Source organism: Salvelinus fontinalis, chromosome 19 (genome assembly GCF_029448725.1).
Source record: "Salvelinus fontinalis isolate EN_2023a chromosome 19, ASM2944872v1, whole genome shotgun sequence".
NCBI classification, from domain to species: Eukaryota; Metazoa; Chordata; class Actinopteri; order Salmoniformes; family Salmonidae; genus Salvelinus; species Salvelinus fontinalis.
The window spans coordinates 24456252-24478868 of NC_074683.1; the positions used below are offsets into that span (position 1 = coordinate 24456252).

The 22617-nt window shown below is 40.9% G+C and overlaps 1 protein-coding gene across 1 annotated transcript in view; it reads left to right on the plus strand.

Moving 5' to 3' along the window:
- dnajc10 (DnaJ (Hsp40) homolog, subfamily C, member 10) overlaps window positions 1–20550 on the plus strand; it is a 32437-nt gene extending 11887 nt beyond the window's left edge. Inside the window, exons 3-22 of the mRNA XM_055871118.1 lie at window positions 1265–1433; window positions 1593–1643; window positions 1734–1816; window positions 2028–2159; window positions 2346–2517; window positions 2662–2705; window positions 2817–2948; window positions 3176–3265; window positions 3656–3766; window positions 3873–3987; window positions 7749–7876; window positions 9586–9702; window positions 10737–10838; window positions 11063–11218; window positions 11589–11722; window positions 14125–14178; window positions 14298–14445; window positions 17397–17519; window positions 17962–18078; window positions 19553–20550. Of these exons, the coding sequence (XP_055727093.1) occupies window positions 1265–1433; window positions 1593–1643; window positions 1734–1816; window positions 2028–2159; window positions 2346–2517; window positions 2662–2705; window positions 2817–2948; window positions 3176–3265; window positions 3656–3766; window positions 3873–3987; window positions 7749–7876; window positions 9586–9702; window positions 10737–10838; window positions 11063–11218; window positions 11589–11722; window positions 14125–14178; window positions 14298–14445; window positions 17397–17519; window positions 17962–18078; window positions 19553–19564 (2190 nt within the window). The 3' untranslated portion in view covers window positions 19565–20550. The remainder of the gene's footprint in view (window positions 1–1264; window positions 1434–1592; window positions 1644–1733; window positions 1817–2027; window positions 2160–2345; window positions 2518–2661; window positions 2706–2816; window positions 2949–3175; window positions 3266–3655; window positions 3767–3872; window positions 3988–7748; window positions 7877–9585; window positions 9703–10736; window positions 10839–11062; window positions 11219–11588; window positions 11723–14124; window positions 14179–14297; window positions 14446–17396; window positions 17520–17961; window positions 18079–19552) is intronic.
- The last annotated feature ends 2067 nt before the right edge of the window (window positions 20551–22617 follow it).

Genomic DNA, 22617 nt, shown 5'->3' on the forward strand with positions numbered 1-22617 from the left:
TGCATGGAGGAATGGGCCAAAATGTGTGTGAAAACCTTGTGAAGACTTACAGAAAACGTTTGACCTCTGTCATTGCCAACATGGTATATAACAAAGTATTGAGATAAACTTTTGTTATTGACCAAATACTTATTTTCCACCATAATTTGCAAATAAATTCATTAAAAATCCTACAATGTGATTTTCTGGAATTCTTTTTCTCATTTTGTCTGTCATAGTTGAAGTGTACCTATGATGAAAATTACAGGCCTCTCTCATCTTTTTAAGTGGGAGAACTTGCACAATTGGTGGCTGACTAAATACTTTTTTGACCCACTGTATATAGGCCGATTTAATCGGTATCTGCTTTTTTTTGTCCTCCAATAATAGGTATCTGCATTGAAAAATCATAAGCGGGCGACTTCTAGTTGAGATATATCTGTTACTTGAACTCTGAAGCATTTATTTGGGCTGCAATCTTGGGTGCAGTTAATTGCAGATTTCTGAGGCTGGCAGCAGAGGTAAATCTGGGTCTTCCTTTCCTGTGGCGATCCTCATGATAGCCAGTTTCCTCCTAGCGCTTGATGGTTTTTGCGACTGCACTTGAAGAAACGTTCAAAGTTCTTGAAATGTTCCAGATTGACTGACCTTTATGTCTTAAAGTAAAGATGAACTATCATTTCTCTTTGCTTATTTGAGCTGTTCTTGCCATAATATGGACTTGGTCTTTTGCCAAATAGAGCTATCTTCCTGATACCAACCCTGCCTTGTCAAAACACAACTGATTGGCTCAAACGCATTAAGAAGGAAAGAAATTCCACAAATTAACTTTTTAACAAGGCACACCTTGTTAATTGAAATGCATTCCAGGTGACTACCTCATGAAGCTGGTTGAGAGAATGCCAAGCGTGTGCAAAGCTGTCATCAAGGCAACGGTGGCTACTTTGAAGAATTGTTTAACACTTTTTGGGGTTATTTCATAGTTTAATGTCTTCACTATAATTCTACAATGTAGAAAATAGTAAAATTTAAAGAAAAACCCTTCAATTAGTAGGTGTGTCAACTTTTGACTGTGTGTGTTATAACATGTTAAAATGTAACTTTTATCATAGGCTATGACATATCACAACATACTGGTGATTTCCTAGTCTGGTCCCAGATCTGTTTTTGCTGTTTTTCTTATTTCTATGGTCATTGTCACAACAAAACAGCACAACCACGTCTGGTAGCAGGCTACATATTTTCCACAAAGTCCAGTACTTGATTTGTTGCTCTCATTGTCCAGCATGATGAAACTGCCCACGACAAGTTCCTGAAGGTAACCCGAGCCTATGAAGTTTTGAAGGATGACGATCTGAGGAAGAAGTATGACAAGTATGGAGAGAAGGGTCTGCAGGACGAGCAGCAGGGAGGAGGACGATATGAGAGCTGGAACTACTATAGAAATGAATTTGGTAAATCGTTTTGTTTTTTTTGAGTAGTCTAAGAATGTGAAATGTAAACATTGACAAGAAATATGAAGAAAGGGGATAGATAAGCCATTGCTAACATGCAACATTTTCAGTCATTTCCTCAGGATGTTGGTGTGACTTGTCATCTTACTCTTTCTGCAGGTATCTACGATGATGACCTAGAGATTGTCACTTTAGATAGGGGAGACTTCGGTAAGTGATGTCACACTATTCCGAACCTTCAGAGCCATCTTTTCTTGTTGGGGTATGTTTGTTGTAATGATACTGACTCTACTACCATAGATGCAGCAGTGAACTCTGGGGAACTCTGGTTTGTCAACTTCTACTTCCCTCGTTGTCATCACTGTCACGAGCTGGCTCCCACGGTAATACTTTGCTCACTCACTGTAAAAGTGCATTCTGCTATATTTACTGCTATTCATTGGTTGTTTCATATACTTAATTAAAATGTCCATTGAAAAGTGGTAGATATTGCAGATAGTACCTTTTTTTTAAGTCGTTTTCATTTATCCTTTGATAATTGTTATCTATGTTTAATATTCCAACATATGTTACCTTGTGTGTGTGTGTCCGCAGTGGAGGGAGTTTGCTAAGGAGATGGATGGAGTGATCAGGATAGGAGCAGTGAACTGCGGAGACAACAACAGACTGTGTCGCAGCAAAGGCATCAACAGCTACCCCAGCCTCTACATTTACAAAGCTGGAATGGTAGGAGAAACGTCACAGCTGTCTTTTAGGATAGCTCTGTCATGCATCACGTAGCCTGGTTAAACCAGACTGAATGCTACGCTCACCATTGTTTTAGCACATCATTCAATCTGTTTTAAAATCACTCACTGATCATGGTGTTAGGAACAACCCTCTAAAACGCATCCCTTTCTGTCGTCCCAATAGAATCCAGAGAAATACTTTGGAGATAGGGCCAAGGAGAGTTTGACTAAGTTTGGCATGCAGTTTGTGAAGAGCAGAGTTACAGAGCTGTGGCAAGGCAATGTCTTCACCGAGATTGAGGCAGCATTTTCATCTGGAGTTGGATGGCTGATCACCTTCTGTGCTGACTCTGGAGGTAAGACAGGCTGTTAAGGGTTACGTTGAGATGCTTTGTCATGTTTACAAATAGAGACTTTTAGTCAGAATTAGTGAAACCAATATGGTAGGAATTGTATTTTCTATACTGTTAAAATATGATCTGTGTTTGATCTCTTTATAGACTGTCTAGAGTCACAGACGAGGCAAAAATTAGCAGGAATGTTGGTAAGTCCTCATTGAACCCATGCTGTATGTTTACCTTACCATGAGCATACATGTACATACATACATTGTTATTGTGACTGAAATATGTCTCTTCTCTTGTGTCCTCTTCAGGAAGGTCTAGTGAACGTGGGCTGGATGGACTGCTCAATACAGGCTGAGTTGTGTGGCAGCTTTGAGGTGACCACCAGCACCACAGCCTTCTTCCCCCCCGGCAGTTCACTGAAGAACAAGGGCAGCGTGCTGGTAAGAGAGGCCCATGTTTTAGTTTTGTTTGCGCACACTAAAAACAAAGTATAACATAAAATGAATTTGTAAGTGAGAAGGAGAAACCCAGGATGGGTTTATGAAGAAGCCTCACCATACATGGCTTAGAGAACACTTTTTAAAAATGTTTTATTGACATGAGATAGAATCGTGACTGTTCTGAAAGCCCAGTTTTACAACAAACATTGGTTTCATCACAACAACAGTTCCTGCAGAGTTTGGATACCAGAGAGATCTATGGAGAGGTGATGCAGCATCTGCCTGACCTGGAGGCTCTTACTAAGGAAACCTTCCAGGTACAGTAATAATAACCCAATAATCAAATCTAAGGTACAGTAAAAATCATCTGTATTACCATCTTGTACAACCATATATTTATTGTGCCTCGGGGGGGGTTATGTCTTAGTGCAGCGTCCTCTGTGCTGTCCAATCTGTGAGAGGCAGACTCAGTTGTTGGAGGTCGGCTTGAATGTTGTGGATGTTTGATTGGTGCCATGATGTTCTTTCCTCTTCCTAGTAATAATATACCTACCTACTAAAAATAACCACATATATTTGAGATGAAATAATCTGTTGTCTGACATGATTTCAGTTGAGGAAAACACCTGTAGTGGTGATGCTGAAATATTTAGGGAAAATACAGTTATTCTGTCCTATTGTGTTCTATTCTCCATCGGTCTCTGTAGAGTAAACTGGCCCATCATCGGTGGCTTGTCAGTTTTTCTTTCGGACAGAAGACCATGGCATCTCATGAGTATAAGAAGCTCAAGGCTCTTCTGAAGGCAGCCCACATACAGGTAAGGTCTGAAATCCACAATGAATATCGCTCTGATTCACTGTTCATTCACGTCACTGATTCAGTCTGGATGTTTAATACTGCCAGTACTCTGTGCTTTTTCTCAGGTGGGAAAGGTGGACTGCCTTACTGACTCAGAACTATGCGTCTCCTTCTACATTCAAAAGCCCTGCATCGCTGTCTTCAAAGGCCTTGGGATTCATGACTTTGAGATACACCATGGTAAGTCAACGTCTTATCCGAACTCAATCGATTTTGGTATTTTATCTCTGTATTTCACTCGGCATTGTTTTTCACTGGTTGTTGTATACATATGCACATTTGTATAACTACTTGGGGGGGGGACTCCCGAGTGGAGCAGTGTTCTAAGACACTGCATCTCAGTGGTACCTGTTTCGAATCCAAGCTGCATCACATCCGGCCGTGATTGGGAGTCCCATAGGGTGGTGCACAATTGGCCGGGGTAGGCTGTCATTATAAATTAGAATTTGTTCGTAACTGACTTTCCGAGTTAAAAAAAAAAATGTAATTACATTTTTTGTTATTATTCTTATTTTGTTTTTCATGAGAGCTTGAGTGAATAAGATTTCCAATCTATTTCTTATAAATGGCAAATAAACTGTTTCTGTTCTAGAGGTCGACCGATTATGATTTTTCAACGCCGATACCGATTATTGGAGGACCAAAAACTATCCAATACCGATTAATCGGCCGATTTAAAAAATATATACATATATTTTTTATAATAATAATAAAAATAAAAAATGTAATTAAAAAATAAAATGTTTTTGTAATAATGACAATTACAACAATACTGAATGAACACTTTTCTTTTACCTTAATATAATACATCAATAAAATCAATTTAGCCTCAAATAAATAATGAAACATGTTCAATTTGATTTAAATCATGCAAAAACAAAGTGTTGGAGAAGAAAGTGAAAGTGCAATATGTCCCATGTAAAAAAAGCTAACGTTTAAGTTCCTTGCTCAGAACATGAGAACATATGAAAGCTGGTGGTTCCTTTTAACATGAGTCTTCAATATTCCCAGGTTAGAAGTTTTAGGTTGTAGTTTTATTATAGGAATTATAGGACTATTTCTCTCTATTATACCATTTGTATTTCATATACCTTTGACTATTGGATGTTCTTATAGGCACTTTAGTATTGCCAGTGTAACAGTATAGCTTCTGTCCCTCTCCTCGCCCCTACCTGGGCTCGAACCAGGAACACATCGACAACAGCCACCCTCGAAGCATCGTTAACCATCGCTCCACAAAAGCCGTGGCCCTTGCAGAGCAAGGGGAACAACTACTCCAAGTCTCAGAGCAAGTGACGTCACCGATTGAAACGCTATTAGCGCGCACCCCTCTAACTAGCTAGCTATTTCACATCGGTTGCACCAGCCTAATCTCGGGAGTTGATAGGCTTAAAGTCATAAACAGCTCAATGCTTGAAGTACAGCGAAGAGCTGCTGTCAAACGCAGGAAAGTGCTGTTTGAATGAATGCTTACGAGCCTGCTGCTGCCTACCATCGCTCAGTCAGACTGCTCTATCAAATCATAGACTTAATTATAACATAATAACACACAGAAATACGAGCCTTTGGTCATTGATATGGTCGAATCCGGAAACTATCATTTCGAAAACAAAAAGTTTATTCTTTCAGTGAAATACGAAACCATTCCGTATTTTATCTAACGGGTGGCATCCCTAAGTCTAAACATTGCAGTTACATTGTATAACCTTCAATGTTATGTCATAAATATGTAAATTCTGGCAAATTAATTACGGCCTTTGTTAGGAATAAATAGACTTCACACAGTTCGCAACCAGCCAGGAGGCCCAAACTGCTGCATATACCCTGACTGCTTGCACGGAACGCAAGAGAAGTGACACAATTTCCCTAATTATAAGAAATTCATGTTAGCATGCAATATTAACTAAATATGCAGGTTTAAAAAATATATACTTGTGTATTGATTTTAAAGAAAGGCATTGATGTTTATGGTTAGGTTTGGTGTAACAACAGTGCTAAATCATCACCCGTTTGGCGAAGTAGGCTGTGATTCGATGAGAAATTAACAGGCACCGCATCGATTATATGCAACACACTAGATAAACTAGTAATATCATCAACCATGTGCAGTTAACTAGTGATTATGTTAAGATTGAATGTTTTTTATAAGATAAGTTTAATGCTAGCTAGCAGCTTACCTTGGCTTCTTGCTGCCCTCGCAGGCTCCTCGTGGAGTGCAATGTAAGGCAGGTGGTTAGAGCGTTGGACTAGTAACCGGAAGGTTTCAAAAACGAATCCCCGAGCTGACAAGGTAAAAATCTGTCGTTCTGCCCCTGAACAAGGCAGTTAACTTCTTATGGCTGCAGGGGCAGTATTGAGTAGCTTAGATGAAAGGTGCACAGAGTAAACGGCCTGCTCCTCAGTCATAGTTGCTAATATATGCATATTATTATTAGTATTGGATAGAAAACACTTTGAAGTTTCTGAAACGGTTTGAATTATGTCTGAGTATAACAGAACTCATATGGCAGGCAAAAACCTGAGAAAAAACCCCAACAGGAAGTGGGAATTCTGATGCTGGTCGAATTTCAACCAAGATCCTATTGAAATCACAGCAAGATATGGATGAGTTTGCACTTCCTACGGCTTCCACTAGATGTCAACAGTCTGTAGAACCTTGTCTGATGCCTCTACTGTGAAGGGGGGGCGAATGAGAGGGGAATTAGTCAGGTCTGCCATGACCTGACCATGCTTTGACCATGTGCGTTCACATGAGAGGGAGCTCTGTTCCATCTCTCATCTGAAGTCAATGTAATTCTCCGGTTGGAACATTATTCAAGTTTTATGTTAAAAACATTCTAAAGATTGATTCGATATATCGTTTGACATGTTTCTACTGACTGTTACGGAACTTGTGGACATTTCGTCAGCTTTTAGTGAACGCGCTTCCTGACGTTGGATTTGTTTACCAAACACGCGAACAAAAATAGCTATTTGGACATAAATGATGGACATTACCGAACAAAACGAACATTTCTTGTGGGAGTCCTGGGAGTGCATTCCGACGAAGATCAGCAAAGGTAAGTGAAGATTTATAATGCTTTTTATGAGTTTTGTTGACTGCACAATTTGGCGGGCAACTGTATGGCTTGCTTTTGTGGCTGAACGCTGTTTTCAGATTAATGAATATTGTGTTTTGCCGTAAAGCTTTTTGAAATCTGACACAGCGGTTGCATTAAGAACAAGTGTATCTTTAATTCTATGTAAAACATGCATCTTTCATCAAAGTTTATGATGAGTATTTCTGTTATTTGACGTGGCTCTCTGCAATTTCTCTGGATATTTTGGAGGCATTTCTGAACATGGCACCGATGTAAACTGAGGTTTTTGGATATAAATATGAACTTAATCGAACAAGACATATATGTATTGTGTAACATGAAGTCCTATGAGTGTCATCTGCTGAAGATCATCAAAGGTTAGTGATTCATTTTATCTCTATTTCTGCTTTTTGTGACTCCTCTCTTTGGCTGGAAAAATGGCAGAATTTTTCTGTGAGTTGGTGGTGACCTAACATAATCGTTTGTGGTGCTTTCGCTGAAAAGCCTATTTGAAATCGGACCCTTTGGTGGGATTAACAAGAAAATTACCTTTAAAATGGTATAAGATACATGTATGTTTGAGGAATTTTAATGATGAATCTCCGTGCACTTTCATTGGCTGTTGTCATATCATCCCGTTAACGGGATTGCAGCCAAAAGAAGTTAACCCACCGTTCCTAGGCCGTCATTGAAAATAAGAATGTGTTCTTAACTGACTTGCCTAGTTAAATAAAGGTGTAAAAAATATCGATCAAATCGGTGTCCAAAAATGCCGATTTCCGATTGTTATGAAAACTTGAAATCGGCCCTAATTAATCGGCCATTCCGAATAATCGGTCGACCTCTATTCTGTTCTCCCAGGGAAGGATGTGCTGTATAACATCATAGCGTTTGCTAAGGAGAGTGTCAGCGCCCATGTCACCACTCTGAGACCAGAGAACTTCCCCAGTGATGGAAAGGAGCCCTGGCTAGTTGACTTCTTTGCTCCTGTAAGTATCAGCCTAATGTTAGTGACTAATACTCTACTTGCTTATCGATGTTCACAGTTGTGACATGTATTTGAAAGATCAAATCACATTGTATTTGTCACATGTGCCGAATACATCAGGTGTAGACCTTACAGTGAAATGCTTACTTACAAGCCCTTAACCAACAATGAAAAAATAAGTATTAAGTAAAAAATATATAAAATAAAAGTAACAAATAATTAAAAAGCAACAGTAAAATAACAATAGTGAGGCTAGATACAGGGGGTACCGTTACAGAGTCAATGTGCAGGGGCACCAGTTAGTCAAGGTAATTGAGGTAATATGTACATATAGGTAGAGTTAAAGTGACTATGCATAGATAATAAACAGAGTAGCAGCAGCATAAAAGAGGGGTTTGGGTAGCCCTTTGATTAGCTGTTCAGGAGTCTTATGGCTTGGAGGTAGAAGCTGTTAAGAAGCCTTTTGGACCTCGACTTGGCACTCCGGTACCTTGCCGTGCAATAGCAGAGAGAACAGTCTATGACTAGGGTGGCTGGAGTCTTTGACAATTGTTTTGCTCTTTCTCTGATACCACCTGTTATAGAGTCCTGGATGGCAAGCTTTGGCCCCAGTGATGTACTGGGCCGTGCACACTACCCTCTGTAGTGGCTTGCGGTCGAAGGCCGAGCAGTTGCCATACCAGGCAGGGATGTAACCAGTCAGGATGCTCTCTGGTGCAGCTGTAGAACCTTTTGAGGATCTGAGGACCCATGCCAAATCTTTTCTCTCCTGAGGGGAATAGATTTTGTTGTGCCATCTTCACGACTGTCTTAGTGTGTTTAGACCATTTTAGCTGGTTGGTGATGTGGACGCCAAGGAACTTGAAGCTCTCAACCTCCTCCACTACAGCCCCGTCGATGAGAATTGGGGCGTGCTCGGTCCTCCTTTTCCTGTAGTCCACAGTCATCTCCTTTGTCTTGATCACGTTGACGGAGAGGTTGTTGTCCTGGCACCACACGACCAGGTCTCTGACCTCCCTATAGGCTGTCTCATCGTTGTCGGTGATCAGGCCTACCACTGTTGTTTCATCTGCAAACTTGATGACGGTGTTGGAGTCGTGCCTGGCCATGCAGTTATGAATGAACAGGGAGTACAGGAGGGGACTACTGGAGCACGCACCCCTGAGTGGCCCCCGTGTTGAGGATCAGCGTGACGGATGTGTTGTTCCTTACCACCTGTGGGCGGCCCGTCAGGAAGTCCAGGATCCAGTTGCAGAGGGAGGTGTTTAGTCCCAGGGTCCTTAGCTTACTGATTAACTTTGAGGGCACTATGATGTTGAACGCTGAGCTGTAGTCAATGAATAGCATTCTCACATGTGTTCCTTTTGTCCTGGTGGGAAAGGGCATTGTTGAGTGCAATAGAGATTGCATCATCTGTGGATCTGTTGGGGTGGTAGGCAAATTGGAGTGGGTCTAGGGTGTCTGGGATAATGGTGTTGATGTGATCCATGACCAGCCTTTCAAAGCACTTCATGGCTACAGACGTGAGTGCTACGGGTTGGTAGTCATAAGCTAGGTGTGGCTATTAAAATAATAATCTGTTGGTGACTAACATTAATCCCTGAAAGTAAACAGACTTTATTGTTGTGTAAAGTGATTTAGATCCCATTGAGTTGGCTGAGACATTGGGTGAGGTCCATGAACAAATACTAATATACTGTTTCCTTGTAGTGGTGTCCGCCCTGTCGTGCTCTCCTCCCTGAGCTGAGGAAAGCCTCGATCCAGCTGTTTGGTCAGATGAAGTTTGGAACGCTGGACTGCACCGTGCATGAGAGACTCTGCAGCATGGTGAGTGGCGGGAGAACATACCAAACGTAAACCCAAACCCCCTAGATGTGCTATTCTTCTATGTATTCCACAATATCTGCCTAGATGTATTGAGGGATCCTGGTTGCCAGTCTGTTTAGCTAGCATTCCACTTCTTGTACTCCATGTCGTGTGCATATCATGCGGTGTAAAATGAGTGGAATGCTAGCTAAGAAGACTGCCAACTAGGCTCGAATTGAGGAGCCAGCCATGCAAGACTGTCGCTCCCAGAGTTTAACTATGTTCCCAAATCATGGTCCCTACTGTATGACATAATTTCTTACTATAATGAAGGTATTGATGATTGAAGTAAATAATACGCGTTTCATTCAATGGACTTAGTATGACTCACACATATCAACAAAGCCGTTTTCATTTATTCCGGTAGCATTTTTACTGCTTTCCTCTGGGCTGTATGGCATACAGGCATAGTAGAGCTGTCATTCCTCTGGCTGTGTTGTAGCAAGGCTAGGTGTAGGGCTATCATTCCTCTGGCTGTGTTGTAGCAAGGCTAGGTGTAGGGCTATCATTCCTCTGGCTGTGTTGTAGCAAGGCTAGGTGTAGGGCTATCATTCCTCTGGCTGTGTTGTAGCAAGGCTAGGTGTAGGGCTATCATTCCTCTGGTTGTGTTGTAGCAAGGCTAGGCGTAGGGCTATCATTCCTCTGGCTGTGTTGTAGCAAGGCTAGGCGTAGGGCTATCATTCCTCTGGCTGTGGCGTAGAGCCATACTAGGGCCATCATTCCAGCCCTGTCACCTGTGATTGTGTGGTGAGGTCAGTATCCACTTTTCCTGGACAAAATAAAGATGTTCTAATTTATATCCTGAGCACATCTCTGAATATGAACCAAATTAAATGTGTTTGTGGTTTTGATGGTTAACTGAAAGCGGCAGTGGCTACCACAGTTATGTAACGATTTGTATGTCCTATGTGCCTGTTTTCGGTCCATGCCTACGTAACCACCGTGATATTTAATCGAAAGTAGTACTAGCTACCAGTAATGTTGTTTGTTTTCAGTATAATATCCATGCTTACCCGACCACGGTAATCTTTAACAAGTCCTCCATCCATGAGTACGAGGGACATCACTCTGCTGACGGAATCCTGGAGTTCATACAGGTGAGAAGCTTACCATTAGCCTAGTTCACAGTATCAGGCCATCTCCTTTCGAGCCAGTGCTTATAGTGCCACAGAGGTTTAAAACTAAGAGACTCCACATAGTTACTTCCTGTACCTTGTGGAGGAAATGTAGCACTCTCCCATTGCCAATAGTCTGAATTGTCTGTTACTGTTATACAGTACATCCCTACTGTAGTGACTCCTCTTTCTCCCCACTCTTCCAGGACTTGGTCGACCCCACTGTGGTGACCATGGATCCAGACAGCTTTGCAGAGCTGGTGAAGAGGAGAAAACACAGCGAGACCTGGATGGTGGACTTCTATGCCCCGTGGTGTGGGCCCTGTCAGGCCCTGCTGCCCGAGTGGAGGAGGATGGCACGGGTAGGTAGTGAATTGTAGGGTGGTAGGCTATAGGCTGTATAGAATACCTACTAGGTAATATGCAGTAGGTTGGTGGACTTCTCCTCCAGAGTGGAGGAGAATGGCACAGGTAAGTTCAGTAGGTACAGCAACAGAGCTTCCACTGACGTGTTCTCTGGATATTGAGGGCTTGAATCTAGCATAGATGGAGGGATACATGATATCTATCAAGATAAAATATTAGCATTATCTCATTTTATTCTAGGGTAGGTGGATGTAATCAACAAATCCAACTTAATGCATTTGTCAAGAAGATTTTCTAAATGTTAATTCACTATAGCGAATAATTTGTTTTCTCCCTGGTTTTCTGTCTGTTGATGTCTTTTCTCAGGCGGTGAATGGTATGATAAAGGTGGGGACGGTAGACTGTCAGAAACACCACTCCTTCTGCCAAGGAGAGAGTGTCAGAGCCTACCCTGAGATACGCCTCTACCCTCAGAACGCCAACCGACGAGACGTATACCAGTATGTACTAGAGGTCGACCGATTAATCGGAATGGCCGATTAATTAGGGCCGATTTCAAGTTTTCATAACAATCGGAAATCGGTATTTTTGGGCGCCGATTTGCCGAATTAAAAAAATAATTACACCTTTATTTAATCTTTATTTAACTAGGCAAGTCAGTTAAGAACACATTCTTATTTTCAATGACGGCCTAGGAACGTTCTTGCAGAACGACAGATTTTTAACCTTGTCCGCTCGGGGGATCCAATCTTGCAACCTTACAGTTAACTAGTCCAATGCTCTAATTGTTAAAGGAATTGAATTGCTATGTTTATCAACCAATTCAATTAAAACACTCTGTCCATACATAAGAATTTGTAAGATACTTATCAGCATAAAATGGACAGGAACCAGTCTCAAAATCAATCAATCAATAGCGTTTATTCTCGAGAGTACTGATCATTTTACATCAGGTTATATAATAAAGATGATGTCATGGGTTTTAAAGTCCATCCTCCTCTCAGATACAATGGCAGTATAGTTAGAGTTCTCATTACTGTCTGCCACCTGTTAAACTATCTGCAACCAACCCAAGGTCTTTCCCCTCCCTGGGTAGAGACATCATTCTAGCCTGTCTGAAGATAAACCCATTCTTTCTAACAAGGAACACATAACATTCAACATTATGATTATAATAAGATTCATTCTTACAGTAATATAGTAGTATTCTGTTTAGTTATAATTCCAAGTCAAATGTATACATATTTTAGTCATTTTAGTCCCGTAACACTTACACTGATTACATTGCACTCCACGAGGAGCCTGACTGTGCCGCGAATGCAGTAAGCTAAGGTAAATTGCTAGCTAGCATTAAACTTCTCTTATAAAAAACAAACAATCAATGACTGTCATTGCTCCAAGGTGTACTTATCCATAAACATCAAATCCTTTTTTTAAATCAATACACAAGTATATATTTTTAAACCTGCATATTTAGCTAAAAGAAATCCAGGTTAGCAGGCAATATTAACCAGGTGAAATTGTGTCATGTCTCTTGCGTTCATTGCACGCAGAGTCAGGATATATGCAACAGTTTGGGCCACCTGGCTCTTTGCAAACTAATTTGCCAGAATTTTACGTGATTATGACATAACATTGAAGGTTGTGCAATGTAACAGGAATATTTAGACTCATGGATGCCACCCGTTAGATAAAATACGGAACGGAATAAACGTTTTGTTTTCGAGGTGATAGTTTCCGGATTAGGTAAAGGTATATGGTTTAGAGAGAAATAGTCGACGCGTTATAATTCCTGTAATAACTTGCGGCTGAACTTGAAAGGGGTTCCTTCGTTATTTTACCGTTCATGTCTTCCATGGAGAATGTCTTGATCTACTTCAAAATAAGGTTTGTGTTTCGTGCAGGCTTAAACCGCCTCGACGTTTTGATACCCGTGTAAATCTCACTAGGATAAGGTAACGTTTGTCAACATATTTTCATAAATCCACTCTACAAAAAAAATGATCTTCGCTTATATTTAGCCAATATTGATCAAAGTTACCTTGTCCTATGGATATCTACACAGTTATAAAATTGGCACGGTGGTGTAAGCCTACACGAAACACAGACCTTATTTTAAGTGAATCTAAAAATATCCTATGGAATAAATGAAGGAACCGCTTTTCAGATTTTGCTAGAAGGTGTCATGGGAATTATGACTCGCACTTTGGTCGTCAATTCTTACCATGCCCATTATTAAAATAGGATTTCCTGCATATAGAAATTACTGTTTTTGTTTTCAACATTCATCACAGGTAACTTAAACTGTATTTTTATTCAAACAGTTGAGAGTATTTGTCTCCTAAGCAGACTCTTCAGTATCATTGTCACTTCAGAGCTGTGTGTGTGTGTGTGTGTGTGTGTGTGTGTGTGTGTGTGTGTGTGTGTGTGTGTGTGTGTGTGTGTGTGTGTGTGTATTTATGTATTATATTAAGTTAAAATAAAAGTGTTCATTATTCATTCAGTATTGTTGCAATTGTCATTATTACAAAAATGTGCGTGTGTGTATGCTATATATATATATATATATATATATATATATATATATATATATATATATAAACATTTTTATTTTGTATCGGCTTTTTTTGTCCTCCAATAATCGGTATCGGCGTTGAAAAATCATAATCGGTCGTCCTCTAGTATGTACCTTACTGTTCTTTCAGTCTTACTATAGTTACTGTTTACGTGTTCTACAGGTTACACTAAGTTTACATGTTTTAAAGTGTACATATGGCTTACATGTTGTAAAGTTTACAGTAAGTTAATTTGTAAAATGTACACTAAATTATATTGTAACGTTTACATTAAGTTATGTTGTAAAGTCTGTAAATAAGAGTGCTGTTTTTATTTCTCTCACCAGGAGTTACAACGGCTGGCACAGAGATGCTCACTCTCTCAAAGTCTGGGCTGTGGGGTAAGTTCTCTCCTCCTGTGTTTCTGTCCTAGCCTTTTAACAGTCACCATTATTGGAACATTTGTATCTGATTTGTAGTCAACAGAAAGGAATTCATACAGTGTCCGTCTGTGTCTTAGTACTCTCCCAAGAGCATCAGTGGATCTGACTCCAGATGACTTCAGGAACAAGGTGATGGGAGGGAAGGATCACTGGGTGGTGGACTTCTATGCTCCGTGGTGTGGACCATGCCAGCACTTTGCCCCAGAGTTCGAGGTCCTCGCTCGGGTAAGATATCTTCTCCACTCCTCCATCTCTCAAACGCATGTTTCTTGGCCCGTTTTCATAAAGCATCAGAGTAGGGGCGCTGATCTAGGATCATGCACCCCCTGTCCATGTAGGCTAATCTTATTTATTATGATATAAATGGCTCAACTGATCTACTCTGAGACACTTCATGAATATGGCCCCTATTCATGGTTATAATATGAATACATTGTTATTTTCATGCTAGAGCGAAGTTATTGTACTTTATACAACGGGTGGGTCTAATCCTGAATGCTGATTGGTTAAAACCGCATTTCAGCCTCTGTCTATTCCACAAATTACCACTGGCTAAATCTATGACATTAAAATGCCTATTTACCCTGTTCCATCTGACTGCGCAATCCATTGTCTCGTCAACCCATCCAGGCCATTCATAAACTTGATCTCCACTATAAAAACCATCTACCGGTAGGCATTCTCACATTTCTTTTAGACTAACATTTCGTTTTCAACAGCGGAGACTTGCATAAAACTTGCTGTCTGTCTCTCTGACATTTGCAACATTGTTTCAATATTCAAATTGGATCTCCAACTGTCCCATGGTAATGAACGTGTCAGGAGTCGGGACGAGAGATACAAACAGGCAGTGTTTCTCAGCCAGTCGAAATCATGAATCAGCTGGCATCATTGTTATGGATATATACAAATAAATGTCAATTGAAAACAGGTTAAACCATAAGAAGCGCAGCTAGTTTACATTCTTTCCAGCTTCAGTTTGAAGTGATTGTGTTAGCCGTGTTGGCTAGCTCCTCTGAACGACAGTGTCCTGACGAGAGAGCATATTTTCTATGCCAGGCGAAATCGCGCCTCATCAACTCATTGTTATGGATGTCAAAACAAATGCAAATGCTGCTACTGTTGTTATTCGGGCTGCACTGTTTGAAGTGACTAAGTTAACCGTAGTTGGCAAGCAAGGGATAAGAAATTTGCCAGCCAGTATGGCAATGGAACATTTAGAACAAACGTCCATAGATACAGATCAAAAAGACCGAACAACTGGGTTGCGTCTCTGGCAACCGAACCGATAGAACGAAGGACCAGCTGCATTGGGTAGCAAACCTAGATTTGTGTCGGGATATATCTGTCGGGATATATCTTGCTGCTGGTGAGTCTCTGATCCACCTCTACGCAGACGACACCATTCTGTATACTTCTGGCCCTTCTTTGGACACTGTTAACTACCCTCCAGACGAGCTTCAATGCCATACAACTCTTCTTCCGTAGCCTCCAACCTCTTAAATACAAGTAAAACTAAATGCATGCTCTTCAACCGATCGCTACCTGCCCGCCCGCCCGCCCAGCATCACTACTCTGGACGGTTCTGACTTAGAATATGTGGACAACTACAAATACCTAGGTGTCTGGTTAGACTGTAAACTCTCCTTCCAGACTCACATCAAACATCTCCAATCCAAAGTTAAATCTAGAATTGGCTTCCTAACAGTGCCTCTTCAACCTCAGGAGGCTGTAGAAATTTGTCTTGGCACCTGAAACCCTCACAAACTTGAGAGCATTCTGTCAGGCTGTATCACCGCCTGGTACGGCAACTGCACCGCCCACAACCGCAAGGCTCTCCAGAGGCTGGTGCTGTCGGCACAATGCGCCACTGGGGGCAAACTACCTGCCCTCCAGGACACCTGCAGCACCCGATTATCACAGGAAGGCCAAAAAGATCAAGGACAACAACCACCAGAGCCACTGCCTGTTCCCCCCGCTATCATCCAGAAGGCGAGGTCAATAAAGGTGCATCAAAGCTGGCCACAAGAGACTGAAAAACAACTTCTATCTCAAGGCCATCAGACTGTTAAATAGCATCACTAGCACATTAGAGGCTGCTGCCCTAAATACATAGACTTGAAATCACCGGCCACTTTAATAATGGAACACTAGTCACTTGAATAATGTTTACATATTTTGCGCCACTCATCTCATATGTATATATTCTATTCGACTGTATCTTAGTTTATGCCGCTGTGACATTGCTCGTCCAAGTATTTATATATTCTTAATTCCATTCCTTTATTTAGATTTGTGTGTATTGTTGTGAAATTGTTAGATATTACTGCACTGTTGGAGCTAGAAACATAAGCACTTCGCTACACCTGCAATAACATCTGCTAAACACGTGTTTTTGACCAATAATTTGATGGGAACATGTCCTACGTTGACCGTGCAAACTGAATGCCAGTTTCTCGTGGTGGTCGAAGAACAACAAAGGTGCTCCTTGAGTCACGGGTTGGGGCTAGGTCTGTGTGGAAAGTGCATGGTGAGAGAGAAATGACTCAAGTAGCGAAGTAAACAATAAAAATGGACTTTAAACACGGCGTATCCCATTTAACAAACCAAACATTCAAATACCATTTATAGAAGGTAAAGTAAAAACCCAAACTGGTCCGTGCATCAATACCGGTATGTCATCAAATTTGGTATAGCGCCCAGCCCTATAGCAACCTCAGAAATGGAACTCACGACTGGCTTTTGTCCAGACTATAACCTCTCGTGAAAGGATTAAATAAAATCAAATTGACTCTTTAAAATAACTTTTTACTGAAAACATGTCGTTCATCTTTGTGTAATATGTTGGGAACCGTTTCATAAAATAAATATGGCGCTGGATCCAGTGATTTTTATCATGAATAACACTCCGCTTCGCAGCTAAGAATAGCCCTTAGTTGTGTGCTATTCAGTAGTGTATTATCTTTGACCAGAGCCCTATGGATAATGTAGTGGTTCTGAAGTGTTGATTCAATGGGCGGCCATGTCTTGGGTTGCTTCCCAAATGGCACCCTCTTCACTATGTAGTGCACTGCTTTTGACCAGAGTGTTATGTGTCTCCCTATGGGCCCTGGTCAAAAGTGGTGCACTACGTAGGGAAAAGGGTGCTTTTTCTGACGTAATCTTTCTTTGTCTAGATGGTGAAAGGGAGTGTGAGGGCAGGGAAAGTAGACTGTCAGGCCCACTACCAGACCTGTCAGTCAGCTGGAATCACAGCCTATCCCAGCGTCCGATTCTACCCACACCTGGGCACCAAGAAGGTAATAGACTCCTGATTGGTAACTTTTTTTGAATGGGTTAGCTATTTATCCAGGTAAGTTATTTAGAAGACAACACATTATGTTTCATATTAATGACCTGACAAAGAGGAGGCAATGATAGTTTGTTTTCATCATCAGCTTATTGTTATCTTACTTATTCCTGTCCTTGTTAGAGGACAAGCTACAAGTTGTAAGTTAAATACATTTGATTACTATGTATCAGAAATTCCAGTAGTTAGATATTCTTATTGAAACTTGTTTAACTGTATATTTGATTTAGTATTTTTCTTTGAGGACCTCTTGCCTACAGTTGTTTACTATTAGAGAGGCTGAGTCAGTCCCCCAGAGCACTGTGCCCTAACTAGTCCCTCCATCCCTATACCCCTCCATGTCCCTCCATTCATCCTTCCACCCCTTCCTCCTTTCATCCCTCTGTCCCCAGCGCGACCAGGGGGGGGAGCACGTCAACAGCCGGGATGCTAATAACATCGCAGACGTCCTCCGCCAGAGGCTCCAGCAGTTATCTCCATGGTTACAGGGCAAGGCGGACAACTTCAAGGTAAGCTTCTTACGCAATTCAGCAACTCTGCAATCACCCTTTTGCTTTTTAATCTTAGTAGCTATCTCTTACCTTTTGCAGTCAAGCGGAAATATATTATTCTCTGGCACAGACTTTTAGGTGAGAGTTTGGGTTTTGGGCTTTGGCTTAGCTAATTCAGGCAAGATGACTGCAGTTTTTATTTCAATTTATTATTATTTATTTTTTTAGGCCCATCCACCACCTCCACGCCCCTCTTCGGAGGACAAAAATAAACGTTTTTACTTATTTTAATTTTGTTACGTATTCAGAGTCCTTGACTTTTTCCACATTTTGTTATGTTATGGCCTTATTGTAAAATGTATTAAATCGTTTTTCCCCCCTCGTCAATTTACACACAATACCCCATAATGACAAAGCGAAAACAGGTTTTTACCACAATAAAAATAAAAATTGAAATATCAGATTTAAATAAGTATTCAGACCATTTACCCACTATTGCTCTGCTTGGCCCGGCGGCCAGCTCTAGGAAGAGTCTTGGTGGTTACAAACTTCTTCTATTTAAGAAGGATGGAGACCACTGTTCTTGGGGACGTTCAATGCTGCAAAACATTTTTGGTACCCTTCCCCAGATCTGTTCCTTGACACAAACCTGTTTCGGAGCTCTTGCTCTGACATGCACGGTCAACTGTGGGACCTTATCTAGATTGGTGTGTGCCTTTCCAAATCATGTCCAATCAATTGAATTTACCACAGGTGGACTCCAATCCAGTTGTAGAAACATCTCAAGGATGATCAATGGAAACAGGATGCACCTGAGCTCAATTTCGAGTCTCATAGCAAAGGGTCTGAATACTTATGTAAATAAGGTACTTCTAAAAACCTGTTTTCTCTTTGTCATTATGGGGCATTGTGTGTAGATTGAGGAGGGGGAAAAAAATATTTCATTCATTTTTAGAATAAGGATGTAACGTAACGAAATTTGGAAAAAGTGAAGGGCTCTAAATACTTTCCAAATGCACTGTACATTCTACACACATTTTACATACGTGGCTTTTATTTATTTTTTACAGTAGTTACATAGCAATAATAAAGTAGTTTGATATATGTTACATTGAGATAGATAGTACTTATACATCATGTTTTCACTCACAACTATTATATAACATGAACTTTTAAACCCACCCCTCAGCTACTCTGTCCATCCCACCTGTCTCCGTAAACCCACCCCTCAGCTACTCTGTCCATCCCACCTGTCTCCGTAAACCCACCCCTCAGCTACTCTGTCCATCCCACCTGTCTCCGTAAACCCACCCCTCAGCTACTCTGTCCATCCCACCTGTCTCCGTAAACAGCTCTATTATGATTTCCATGTGCCATAGATTTTTCAACTGCTAATAGTTTGTTGAAGTGACTTTGGATTGTGTTGCCTCAGTGTATCAAACCACAATCACATTCTCTATCTCTCTTTTGGGTTTTCTCTCTCTTTCTGCAGGATGAATTGTGAGTTCAAGGGGGTCGATTCCACTGAGATGGTTTTCCTTATGGAAACATAAAGGATGGTCAAACACACACACAAACATTTAACAAACAAAAACTCTAAGAAGAGATTTGTTTCTGCAAGGAGGATTACATTTACATTACATTTAAGTCATTTAGCAGACGCTCTTATCCAGAGCGACTTACAAATTGGATTACTGCCAAGGAAAGAAGACGCTATTGAAAGGTTACCTCAGTATTGTCGTACTGTCAAAACAAACCTGTTTCTCAATTGTTTCAACGATAAGGAAAGACTCTGACTCGCTGTCTTAGGTTTTACTAGTTCTATAGGTGGAGTGTGTCCATATGGTAGGTGTCAACCTGCCTGATATCTGAATGTACTGTCTGATGTAGGTTGGGGACAAGATATTTTATGCCTATATTTATGATACAAAATGGCAGTTTATCAGTTTATAATGGGCCTGCCAATGTCAATTCTTCGTGTTGATTCAACTTGAACCATTTGAGTGTAGCGAACAGTGTTTTATTCATTCCGTGAAGTGACTACACTGTACTGGCTGTGTTGGTTGTATTATTGTGATGATACCAATCTATTTGTTTGTCTGCTGATAGTAGCCTACGGGTTCAGTATGCAACCTCCTGTATACAGTAAAACACACAAACACAAACAAGCACAGTTTAGAAAAGACATCCTGTACACTGAAAACAATTAACAGGACATATGTTAGCAATTCACTCCACATCATTCATTAATATGTTACTGTCTGCCATCACTGAAATGTGAATGGAAATTGTTTGATTAGTTGTGGGATGATGCAGTCTTGCAAAAGTTTTCTGTCATACCAGAAATGTGGGAAAGCTAGCACGGTTTTATATAATGTCTTTGTAATCTGGTATTTTCAACTCAAAATACAATACTATCATTGGATGATGTTTGATAGTAACTTATGTGGGAATTTGTCGTCTTGAAAATTAAAAAACTACAATACTGAATAGTGTCCCTTTTTAAGACACTCCAAAGTGGTATCCTTCTTTTCCTTTCAAGTTGTTTTGCACAGACTCTTGTATTGAGTAAATATCATGTTTAAAAAATATATATACAGTGCATTCGGGAAGTATTCAGACCCCTTTTTCCAAATGTTGTTGTGTTACAGCCTTATTCTAAAATGGATTAAATTGGTTTTTTCCCCCTCATCAATCTACACAAAATACCACATAATGACAGCAAAAACAGGTTTTTAGAAATGTCACATTTACATAAGTATTCAGTACTTTGCTCAGTACTTTGAAGCAACTTTGGCAGCGTTTACAACCTTGTCTTCTTGGGTATGACGCTACAAGCTTGGCACACCTGTATTTGGCGAGTTTCTTCCATTCTTCTCTGCAGATCCTCTCAAGCTCTGTCAGGTTGGATGGGGAGCATCGCTGCACAGCTATTTTCAGGTCTCCAGAGATGTTCGATCGGGTTAAAGTCCGGGCTCTGGCTGGACCACTCAAGGACTTTCAGAGACTTGTCCCTAAGCCACTCCTGCGTTGCCTTGGCCATGTGCTTAGGGTCATTGTCCTGTTGGAAGGTGAACCTTCGCCCCAGTGAGAACCTGCTCCAGAGCACTCAGGACTTCATCAAGGAGCTCTCTGTACTTTGCTTCATTCATCTTTCCCTCGGTCCTGACTAGTCTCCCAGTCCCTGCCGCTAATAACATCTCCACAGCATGATTCTGACACCACCATGCTTCACTGTAGGGAAGTTGTGCCAAGTTTCCTCCAGACGCTTGGCATTCAGGCCAAAGAGATCGATCTTGGTTTCATCAGACCAGAGAATCTTGTTTCTCATGATCTGAGAGTCTTTTAGGTGCCTTTTGGCAAACTCCAAGTGGGCTGTCATGCCTATTACTGAGGAGTGGCTTGTGTCTGGCCACTCTACCATAAATAACTGATTGGTGGAATGCTGCAGAGAGGATTGTCCTTCTGGAAAGTTCTCCCATCTTCACAGAGGGACTCTGGAGCTCTGTCAGAGTGACCATCAGGTTCTTGGTCACCTCCCTTACCAAGGCCCTTCCCCTCCGATTGCTTAGTTGGTCGGCTGCCAGCTCTAGGAAGAGTCTTGGTGGTTCCAAACTTCTTCCATTTTAAGAATGATGGAGGCCACAGTGTTCTTGGGGACCTTCAATGCTGCAGAAATGTTTTGATACCCTTCCCCAGATCTGTGCCTCGGCACAGGCTTGTCTCGGAGCTCTACGGACAATTCCTTCGACCTTATGTCTTGGTTTTTGCTCTGACATGCGCTGTCAACTGTGGGACCTTTTATATAGACAGGTGTGTGCCTTTCCAAATTATGTCCAATCAATTGAATTTACCACAGGTGGACTCCAGTCAAGTTGTAGAAACATCTCAAGAATGATCAATGTAAACAGGATGCACCTCAGCTCAATTTCGAGTCTCATAACAAATGGTCTGAATACTTATTTACTCAGGTATTTCTGTTTTTAATTTTTAATACATTTGTATAAATGTCAACCTGTTTTTGATTTGTCATTATGGGGTGTTGTGTGTAGATTTGAGGATTTAAAAAAATGTAATCCGTTTTTAGAATAAGGCTGTAACGTAAAAAAAAATTGGAAAAAGGGAAGGGGTCTGAATACTTTCCAAATGCACTGCATATTTAAATGCCATTTAACTTTATCACTTCCAAAAGTATCCACTAGATGGCAACAGAACAATGTATTGGTCTTCTCATGCTTAGCTCAGATTAAATTTTATTTTATTTGTCACTTGCACCGAATACAACCGGTGTAGATTTTAATGTAAAATGCTTACTTATGAGCCCTTTCCAAACAATGCAGAGTTAAAATGTAAGAAAACGATGTCTAATAAAATGTTTCTACAGTGGCCGACTGTCTTTTGCTAATTCATCTCTGATTCAGAGGGGTTGGGTTAAATGCGGAGCCACATTTCAGTTGAATGCATTGTTGTACAACTGACTAGGTATCCCCTTTCAATGCAATTACTGGGATGATTATGAATATGTTCTTATTTATGCAAGCAATCTTTTGCTTATTG